The following is a 9,593-nucleotide window of genomic DNA, read 5'->3' as shown; positions in this document are numbered from 1 at the left end:
AATGTATTAAAGTGCGAAGATCAAGACAATACAGGCCACCCCAAACTCCATGAACCAGCTAGATATCGCGCTCTGTGCGCTGTGCTGCACCTACCGCTTGTATTCCTGGGCTGTTTCTCTCCCCCTAGCACGGTGTAAGCGGGTAAAGCAAGTCAGTCAGCCTCCTGCCCCCGCACGGCCTCTCCCAATGCCCAATCCGAAGATGAAGGAAAAGATAGACAGCAAAGCTGAGTAGCAGATGCCATCTATCCGGTGTCTCGCTAAATCCCTTCTCCGGCCTTGTCACGCCCCCTCTTGAAACCCCTCCCGACTCTTCTAGCCGTCCACAGCGGGTCCCAGATAGCGGAGGTATACACCGGATCGCCAAAGTATTATGGCATGCATGTGGTTTGTAGCAGGCAGGAGGCACGGAGAGGAAACGGCACGCCCGAGTAAGCCAAGGAAAAACCCCTGAGCCACGTTGCCGGTCAGATACCTGGTCATACTTCGTCCGCTCGTCATAAAACCTGTCATCCCGCGCCCCATGCCAATGCCGTAACCACGCCATGTCAAGCAAATACGCTTCATCCATCCCGGCTCGGCCCGGTCCTGCCTTTACAGGAGGCCGCCAACCTTTAACTATGCCTCTGCGTAGGTTTACCGCATTCCACCCTAGCACAGTAGGACCAAAGGCTTTAGCAACACTTCCCAGCAGCGCCCTCGCCGGCCTTGTCGCCGACGTTGACGCCGGCAGCCCCCGTGCCGCTCTGTTCGGGCTTGGACGTGTCGATGATGCGCTTCTTGATGTCGGCTGCGAGGCTGTAGAAGGCCTTGTCGATATTGGTGTTTGTCTTGGCCGACACCTCAAGGAAAGGTATGCCCAGCTCGTCGGCCAGCTGCTGCCCGCGCTCCGTCGAGACGACCCGCTTCTCTTCCCAGTCGCACTTGTTGCCGATCAGTATCTTGTTGACGCCTTCTGTCGCGTGCTGCTCGACGTTGGCGAACCACGTTCGAATGTCTGATTTTTGCACCCTAGTCAGTCCCACCTTCACCGTCGTGTAGGGCGTGTTTTGGGGGGTTTCAACGCACTGTTGAACGACCTCTCGTCGGTCACGTCATAAACCAGTAGAATTCCCATTGCCCCCCTGTAGTACGCCGTCGTGATGGTCCGGAACCGCTCCTGGCCAGCCGTGTCCCAGATTTGTAGCTTCACGCGCTTTCCATCGAGCTCGATCGTCCGGATCTTGAAGTCGATGCCAATGGTGGTGATGAAGGACGGGGTAAACGAGTCCTCACTGAAGCGCAGTAGACAGCATGACTTGCCTACGCCCGAATCTCCAATCAGCAGTAGCTTGATCTATCGTATCCCCCAAGCGAACCAAAGTCAGCATGTGTATAGAATAGGCGGGGCGTTTTGTGAGGGGTATTGCGCAAACTGCGCAAACTGCGCAATGGTCCAGCTAGGAGTTTAGGACGCGGGACAGGGCAAAGCAGTGTAGGACGCATTGGAGAGGGCGCGTTACCAAGAAGTCGTAGTTCCGGTTACTTGACGACATGGTGGGCGGTTGAGAGACAGCACCACACAACGTCGAGTTTAGCTCGCTTCCGAGGAGCAGAAGGGACGGCGGTTTATAAGAAGGGCGAAGCGAGAATGAAGCCCAACGAAGAGGGGCCTTGACGTATTGGCGTGCCTGCCGGAGTAGGTAACGAACGAGAAACCAGCAGCTGTGTAGCAGATCCTTGCGACTTCCCGAGGCTCGACAACGGAAAACTGGCGAAGAATTGTTACAGGTTAGCGTGTCTGTTTAGCTGATGCGTCGTCTTTAGCACAGCTGTCGCAGGGCAAGGCGATCGGAACACGTGAACCCAGAATTAGACAGCCGAGTTCGATACTGAGCGGAGACCAGACAAAGAGGCAGGCGTCGGAAGCAGCGCGAATAGATAGACGGCGGGAACGGGGTATGATCGCCACGCAGGCTGACGCACCTACCGAAGAAATGGCCTAGGAGCCAAGGAGCCGGTTGCTTCCCAGGAACCGGGCGAATGCTATGGATTGACAGCGCTTGCCTGGTTTCACTGTTGCAGGGACGCTCTTTGGTGTGGGATCTCAGATATTTCAATGGAGGAACTAAAAACCGCAAACCCAAAGAAGGACCAGCGCGTGATTCGGGACACGGTTAGTATGACCTCAAACGTTGAACCAGGAGGTGAGCCTCGACATGTGCAGAAGGGGGGAACGTCGCCGAGTCTTGGCACGACTGGGCCCAGGTTGGACAAGACCCGCTCGTCACTTGTGCTGAAGTGGCGCATTTGGCCCCAGCAACACACCAGCCAGGGGTCTATTCATTGATTGACGGCCCAAAAGCCCCGCTACTTTACACTAACAATACGATGCGAAAGTTACCTACTCGGTGCCCGTCAGTTTTTATCACCCACAAAGCACTACAACCTACGTGTCCTCTAGCAACTACCTGAAATACATGCTAGTGGACCAGATCATATTACAAAGCTTCCAGGTTGTGCTGCCCAGACAGACAAGCCTTTGAATGGAGTAGGGATTTGTGACTTTGTGGGTTTGCAAGAACGGCCATAACAGACCTCTAAAAGGCGATGCCCGAACGAACATCGAGCAACTGAAACGCGAATGGGCTGCATAGAATATCAGTGTCTCAGACCCTCAGTGAAGCTGTTGCCCCACCTGTGACCTACGACTTGGTGCACACCCGCATATAAGTTCAACCTCGAGGCGATGAGATCGTAAATCTTCTGTATAACACCCCATATATAGAAGCCAGCGTTGGCCTGAATCTATTTAAACTCATAGTAATGCCCAAACTTTTCATATGTTGCATGATACAACGCTCTATCAATGCTCCCGCTGCCATGGCAAAACACAGGTCAAATACAAACCCCACGATGTAGACATGGACGCGTATTCATTCCCCACGTCGCTATTGCATCTTGCTCAGCCACTCGGCATACGCCCAGCGGATTCTCTCAAGCGCCTTCATCTGTACCTGTATCCCTTTGAGGTTGGTCAACTCATCGAGATCCTCGATGAACTCCTTCTCGACATCCCCCGGAAGGACACCATGCGCCAACCCTCGTAGCACATGGACCTCGCAGACCAAAAGCCCGTGGTCTCGGTAAGAGATGAGGCTGTTTTGCGACGTGGTTGCTTCAGAGAGGATCCTGTCAATCTTGCGTAGCACCCGCACGCTACGCCTGACCTGCCGAGTCCGTCGGACACCCTTGCGGCTGCCGAACAGGGTCCTAAGGTACTGGAACAAGCCGATGGTAACTGGAAGAGTATGTTAGCACCGGGCTATGAGAAGAGTTCGAAGAGCCTCGGCAGTAAGTCATACCGAGAACACCAGGAGTCAACCCTACAAAGCCAAAGACCAACTCCTGGCTCTTCAGCAGCGCGTCGATGCCACTGATGGCTATTTCGAGGTCGACTTTTGTCTTTTGCACTTGGATGAGCAGCGAGCGGACCAAATCCCCTCTTATCGCGCCCACAACGGGCCTTCGAATGTCTTTCTCGTAGGCTTTGAGGACGGGTGTCACATCCCCGGCCTTGACCTTGGAACGGATCTCGGCGATTTCGCTTTCCGTGATGGACGAGTTACCTACTGCAATATCCGGGTTGTCCGTTGCAAACTCAACCACCATCCGTTCCAGGCTGTCACGGTCCGCCTTCAGGCTATCCCGGCTCATGATGGCGATCTCGGCGGTGTCGTCGTGGCGAATCGTGCCAATAATCCTGCGTACGGGCTCGACTACCCAGTTGAACCAAAAGTCGCGTGCGGTTTGGCCAAAGTCTCGAACCCAGTTAATGATATCTTGCTGCTTGTTGACCAGTATGCGGAGAATCGTGGAGGATGAAACGAGCAGAGCAGCCGCAGGAAGCCAATATCTAACCAGCCTCGATGGTCGTCCGTACCTACGGGTGAGTTTTGTCATGGCGATGCGATGATCTGGCAGTCCATCTTGAAGGAGTGTTAGGAGCCGGCGCGCAAGTACGGCCGGTCTCTCGGCTGGATTGACATCCTCAATGTGTATGGAGAGCTCTGGGTCCTCCTCAACTCCCGCAAAGACCTTATCCTCAAACTCCGAGACGCTCATATCCAAGACAAGCACACCACGAAGGATCATATCCATCAGGGCGACGCTGCGCTCTAGCATGCCTTTCCACTCTTCGTGATGCGCTTCTTCTGAAAGACCGAAATTCAGGCCCTCGTCCAGAAGTACCCCTAGCCCTGTTGCTGTCAGTTCTCGGAGTCTCCGCAGCCGAGCCTGCTTGTGACGGGCTTCGGAACGACCGATGTCCACTCGAGAGGCAATCTTGCGCTGAATATCCATGATGGACCTCTGGGCGACGCTCTGCCTCACGATGTCGTAGAACTGACGCCAGTGTTTTGACAACTGAGAGTGCAAAGATGCCAGCCCCAGAGCCTTGTGGGTTTGGCCACTCTCATCATGCTGCGCAGGCGACACTTCCTCAACTTCTGTCCCCTGTCCTGGTAATTGATCCAGATGTAAGCGTTTGAAACGCTCCACGCTCTCCGAATAGATCTCCCTGGTCCATTTCCACATCCGCAACGGCGAGGTCTGCATCGTATAAAGGAGGCCGTACGGATATGAGCTCACCACCTCATCCCAGTACCAAATATCATCGCTCAGCGGGATAATTTGGTCTAGCAGTGTGCCCATTAAGAGCCCATAGGTCTGAACGGTAGCCTTGCCTACCAGAAGCCACTCAACATCAGTCTCATACTGACTCTTAGCCTCAAGGAGCTCGGGCAAGGGCGTCTCTTCTGTCAAGCCGGACTGCACAAGCAGATTCTGGATCCGAGACGAAGACAAGTGGGATCCCGAAGTCAGTCCAGATGACAGGGCCTTCACTATGTGCAGAAGTTCATCGACACGGGGGGAAGCTAGCGCTGAGGCAGCGACCTGGTCGATGTTCTGCAGCTCGACTTCATGATCCGCGCCTAGCGTCAGGGGTCCTAGGGAGACGCGGTCTATCCGTGCATCTAGACGACGGACCTGGCTGCGCGAGGGGGACGTCAAACACAAAGTCAACGGTTTGCGTCTTTCGGACTAAACACACTGCGGAATACTAACTCAGCCACAATCGACATGGTGTGATGCACTAAACGAGGTTACGCGCGTCCCGAAGCCAGGGCTGTGCAACGTCTCCAGCTTTCAACTGCAGATCTGCTTCGTTGTCCGAAGAGTGGCGGCTGTGTGGGCGATCAGACCATCCAGGCTGGCCCGGATGTCGCGAATTCCGGAGGCGGAAATGGATGGCTTACATCCACTGGTGGGGTTGCTCTTTGAGGTCAGGCAACTCCAGTCGTCGAAGAAACTTGTTAAAGTGGCGGTTGAAGTGGCGTGGCAGGTTCGTGGATTCGAGGTTATCGGCCGAGATGAAATGAGATCATGCCGTCCCGATTCAAAGCGGAGTTGGGGCAATAATCGCAAGTTTCGCAACACAGCGTGAAAACAGGAGTCATCAGAATTCGTACTCGGATCGCAGGATATAAGTTACTCCTCGAAGCAGGGAGGTAAAACACATCAAAATCCACATGATGACTGATTGAAAAAGGTCGATTGGTTACTCCTCGACCTTGGAATTCTAATGATTTCATATGGCGTATGAAGGTACATATATACACTAAACGGAACAAAGCCTCCACTTCATTGAGAGCTTGAGCTGTTTTAGATGCATAACATTAGCTTATTGAGTGTTGACCGCTGTTTATATACCACCAAGGCACCTCATAGCGTATGTCTATGTCGACCTATGGACCAAGTAAATTCAATCTACATCAAAATTACTAGGTTCGAATTGCCGTTTTCTAGAAGCTCAAAGATGCCTACACTTACGGCATATATACTCCATAATCCATGAGTCTGACAATAATCAGCGTTAAAACTTAACACTGGCAAAAACGATACTGCATACTCCGTACCGCTACATGCACCAAACGAGAGTTTCAATGCTTGGCAGGAACGTTTCACAGAAGCTTTGCACACCAGTTCGGGTGATCTTCTGACTGGACCAATCACCAGCGCAGTACTAGTCCCACTTAGCGTGCCCGGGAGACGGAAAGGGGTTCGTGAACGTGGGCCGATCCTGGTGCGATTGGCTGGGTGGGATTGTGCATCTGGTCGTTCTCCCAAGACAATAAAATTCAGTTCCTCCCTGGACTCTTGCACTGTCCTTCACTCACCAGCGGATTTGCAAGGGGCATCGATCTTGTAAGGACGGTCTCGTGCTCTTTCTCCTTCCTTTCAACGTGCCGTTTTTTAGACTCAATTGGTGATTCTAGTATCCCTTCCTCGCACCACCAGCGCCGCTCGTTGTGCAGCTTCGCACAGATTCCGCCCACCATGGCATCTGGGGTCATGTAAGTTTCCAAGTCGGGGCGTCGGCGTGGTGCTCTAGGACTGACTCCGGGATCTAGGAACGCAACCATCGCCGGTCTTGGCTCCGCGGCTACCTACACGACCGTCTTCGAGGAGGTTTCCAAGTACAATGTCCACCTGAACCTGGTCGAGCGCCTTTGGGCGGTACGCGCAATCCGACCCCCGAACCCTTCACCGAAACCACTCTAACTCGAGACACAGTCCTGGTACCTCTGGATGCAGAATGACACAATCGCAACCGGCATCATGAGCTTTGTGATGCACGAGATTGTCTACTTCGGCAGGTCCATTCCCTGGATGATCATCGACGCGATCCCTTACTTCAACAAATATAAGCTTCAAAATGTCGGTGCAACCCTGGTCCTCGCCCGTTGCGCCCCCTAAACTAACTATTGCTTCAGACCAAGATACCGACATGGAAGGAACAGTGGGACTGCGCCGCTCTCGTCCTGCTCAGTCACTGCACGGTTGAGCTCCCTCAGATCTGGTTGTTCCACCCCGTCGCCACCTACTTTGGCATGGAGTACGGTGTCCCGTTTCCGCCGCTCTGGAAGATGGCAATGCAGATCGCCATCTTTTTCATTATGGAAGATGCCTGGCACTACTGGTTCCACCGTGCGCTGCACTACGGGCCGCTCTACAAGGCCATCCACAAGCTGCACCACACGTACAGTGCCCCGTTCGGTCTCGCCGCCGAGTACGCCTCTCCGATCGAGGTGATGCTCCTGGGTTTCGGTATTGTCGGATCTCCCATCATCTGGGTTTCGATCACGGGCGAGCTCCACTTGATGACCATGTACCTCTGGATCATCCTCCGCCTCTTCCAGGCCATTGACGCCCACAGCGGCTACGACTTCCCCTGGAGTCTGCGGCACATCCTGCCCTTCTGGGCGGGCGCGGACCACCACGATCTGCACCACGAGCGCTTCATCGGCAACTATGCCTCCAGTTTCAGGTGGTGGGACTACTGCCTCGACACCGAGGCTGGTGAGGCGGCGAGCAAGAAGCGTCGGGAAAAGAAGCTGGCCGAGATTCGGGCAAAGAAGGCTCAATAAACCCGGCGTGTCTGCGGGCATCAAGATAAAGGCAGTGTGGGGACATGGGTTTTAGAGGGAACAAGACAACAACTGGTTGGAAAGGACACAGGAATATAATGTCTGTGATGAAAAAGACACGAACAAAGAACGGCCGATGGAACACTGCAGTGGCACAGGACAGCGCTAGCATTGTGACGGGCGTCTGGGCAAGGCAGTCCATAATTACCCTTTGCATACGACTGCCACCAACTCCTCCTCCTTCTCCCTGTATATACAAACCATTACTTCTACACCCATTTTAATACATGAAGATACAAAATAACCCTATCAGCTCATACACCCGCATACGTGATGTTTCCCGTCATGCCGGCAGGATCGGAGATCCCCCTTGACAAAAAACAAATCAGCCCGGAGTTACTTGTACCATACCAACTTCATTCAACCCACCTCACCTACCCATCACTTCTTCCTCGGGACGCAGCAATCCCCCGCCGAACTAGCTGCCCTGCCAGCGAGGCCGGACATGTCACACGCCTGGCTGCCGCCCTGGGCCTGCCCCTGAGACGATGGTTGATGATCTGCTGATTGACGGGCTTGTGCTTGCTCTTTCTCGACCGCTGCTACTCCTTCTACCACCACTTCGCCAAAGTCCCTCGCCAGTGCGTCGCATACCGCCGCGAGCTCCACGTCCTTGGCCGACAGACCCTTGGGCTGGTGCGTTGTCCAGCGGATGAAGGTTGTGTTGAAGACGTTGGACCATTCCGGGTGGTGGTTCTTGAGCTTGCATTGCAGAGAGACGGCCGTCATGAAATCCTGTGAAGGGGGGTGTGTGATGATGAGTGTGAGTGAAAGTGTTCTACTGTATGTATGTACATGCTTACTGAGAATAGGAGTATAGGGATGGACAAACACTCCGGGCGGGTGATGGTAGGAGAATGGAGTTGGATGTATGGAACTATGAATCAAGCTCGGTGTCGTACTACTCACCCACGTCTTGGCAAATGTCTTGAACTTGAAGGTCCGCTCCAGCGCCTCACCGTCCGCTCCGAGAACCCATTGCCCGCCGTTGCTTGTGAGCAATGGTGCCAGCGCGGCTTCCATGGCGGCGGGATCTGAGCCTGGTGAAAAGCGAGGCTGCGGGTTGCTGCTGCTGCTGCTGCTGCTGCTGCTGCTGCTGCTGCTCATCATGACAGTTATGCCGATGGTGGGGCGGATGATTGGATGAGAGCTTGCGGACTGATGCCGGAGAGTTCGGGTCGGTAGTGAATTTGGTGATATCCTGATGATGGACGTCCAGGAAAATCTTGGTGTTTGCTGCAGGCCGATTGATGCTAGGCGACTGGTTCTCAATACAAGGGATGGGCTCATCGTTCGTTTGTCAATGGACGGTGATATGGATACGGTGTTGTATGATGTTGAGTTGATTGTATCACGAGCAGCACGGTGCCGTGATGCTAGTGTGCATTAAAGTGTGAGTGTTGTGAGGTATCAAGAACTTGGGCAAGGGCCTATAATTCAGGTCAATCACTTCCAGGTTCGGTTATTACATGCAATCAGGTAGGTCTCGAGGCCACAATGAATCTTATCTAACATGCCACTATATACCTTCGTACCACCACTTACTCAGATGCAAAGCAATGTCAAATCCTGGGTATACCAATAAAATGGGATCAATCATTCAGGTCTCGGTCCGTCAGGGCACATGTTGAACTAGTACTTCCAGGTCTACACCTCGCAGGGCATTCAGATACCAGAATAAGCATTGCGTCTTAATCATTGAACCAGACAAAGTTCAACAAGAGGATATCTCGGCAGGGAAGTTCATGAGAATAAGGTGCTGACATTAGCTTTGTGTGTTGATTCCTCGAGATGATATTTCGGCAGAGACATTCATGCAAATAAGGTGCTGACAATAGCTTTGGCTATAGTGCTTGACCAGCAACTGATGGTTCGGGTTCCCGATCAAAAGATGGGCATCTCTAGCGGAGGTCTTACACATGTATGTATCTAGATGGTACCGATGACATGGACATATCATCAACTGTTGCGGATGAGATGTGATGGTCATTTGCCTCAGTAGCTGTGCGGAATTGGATGGTGTACTTCGCATCCGTATCCCGTATGGATTTCAGCAGCCATCTT

General features: G+C 53.3%; 4 protein-coding genes across 4 annotated transcripts; 1 reads left to right on the top strand and 3 right to left on the bottom strand.

Moving 5' to 3' along the window:
* Positions 1 to 674: 674 nt before the first annotated feature.
* N656DRAFT_710205 (ras-domain-containing protein) lies at positions 675 to 1,535 on the bottom strand (the record flags this gene model as incomplete). The annotated part of the gene is made up of 3 exons (XM_064811652.1): positions 675 to 997; positions 1,069 to 1,336; positions 1,503 to 1,535. 3 exons carry the CDS (start codon positions 1,533 to 1,535, stop codon positions 675 to 677), a joined length of 624 nt encoding a protein of 207 aa, XP_064669875.1.
* Positions 1,536 to 2,742: 1,207 nt separating this feature from the next.
* N656DRAFT_779838 (NCA2-domain-containing protein) lies at positions 2,743 to 5,597 on the bottom strand. The gene is made up of 3 exons (XM_064815260.1): positions 5,107 to 5,597; positions 3,345 to 5,032; positions 2,743 to 3,280 (listed from the first exon to the last, which is right to left on the bottom strand). Exons 1-3 carry the CDS (start codon positions 5,121 to 5,123, stop codon positions 2,931 to 2,933), a joined length of 2,055 nt encoding a protein of 684 aa, XP_064669874.1. The 5' UTR covers positions 5,124 to 5,597; the 3' UTR covers positions 2,743 to 2,930.
* Positions 5,598 to 6,163: 566 nt separating this feature from the next.
* On the top strand, positions 6,164 to 7,778 carry N656DRAFT_779836 (methylsterol monooxygenase). The gene is made up of 4 exons (XM_064815259.1): positions 6,164 to 6,395; positions 6,453 to 6,558; positions 6,616 to 6,759; positions 6,816 to 7,778. The coding sequence occupies exons 1-4, from the start codon at positions 6,379 to 6,381 to the stop codon at positions 7,467 to 7,469; spliced, it is 921 nt and encodes a 306-aa protein (XP_064669873.1). The 5' UTR covers positions 6,164 to 6,378; the 3' UTR covers positions 7,470 to 7,778.
* Positions 7,510 to 8,983, bottom strand: N656DRAFT_779835 (transcriptional coactivator/pterin dehydratase). Its single transcript, XM_064815258.1, has 2 exons — positions 8,439 to 8,983; positions 7,510 to 8,264 (listed from the first exon to the last, which is right to left on the bottom strand). Exons 1-2 carry the CDS (start codon positions 8,817 to 8,819, stop codon positions 7,911 to 7,913), a joined length of 735 nt encoding a protein of 244 aa, XP_064669872.1. The 5' UTR covers positions 8,820 to 8,983; the 3' UTR covers positions 7,510 to 7,910.
* Positions 8,984 to 9,593: the final 610 nt, after the last annotated feature.

This window comes from Canariomyces notabilis (genome assembly GCF_033297395.1).
Source record: "Canariomyces notabilis strain CBS 508.74 unplaced genomic scaffold N656scaffold_12, whole genome shotgun sequence".
Taxonomy (NCBI): Eukaryota; Fungi; Ascomycota; class Sordariomycetes; order Sordariales; family Chaetomiaceae; genus Canariomyces; species Canariomyces notabilis.
Note: the sequence above shows the minus strand (reverse complement) of the source record. Positions and strands in the feature narration are given on the sequence as shown.

Excerpts from the sequence above, each read along its gene's own strand:
- N656DRAFT_779838 (XM_064815260.1), bottom strand. Across the intron at positions 3,281-3,344 it reads GTTGACTCCTGGTGTTCTCG|TTACCATCGGCTTGTTCCAG; the intron begins GTATGACTTACT and ends ATACTCTTCCAG.
- N656DRAFT_779836 (XM_064815259.1), top strand. Across the intron at positions 6,559-6,615 it reads TGGTCGAGCGCCTTTGGGCG|TCCTGGTACCTCTGGATGCA; the intron begins GTACGCGCAATC and ends CTCGAGACACAG. Across the intron at positions 6,760-6,815 it reads ACAAATATAAGCTTCAAAAT|ACCAAGATACCGACATGGAA; the intron begins GTCGGTGCAACC and ends CTATTGCTTCAG.
- N656DRAFT_779835 (XM_064815258.1), bottom strand. The coding sequence starts at position 8,819 with ATGAGCCCATCCCTTGTATTGAGAACCAGTCGCCTAGCATCAATCGGC. Across the intron at positions 8,265-8,438 it reads AGACATTTGCCAAGACGTGG|GATTTCATGACGGCCGTCTC; the intron begins GTGAGTAGTACG and ends CCCCCTTCACAG.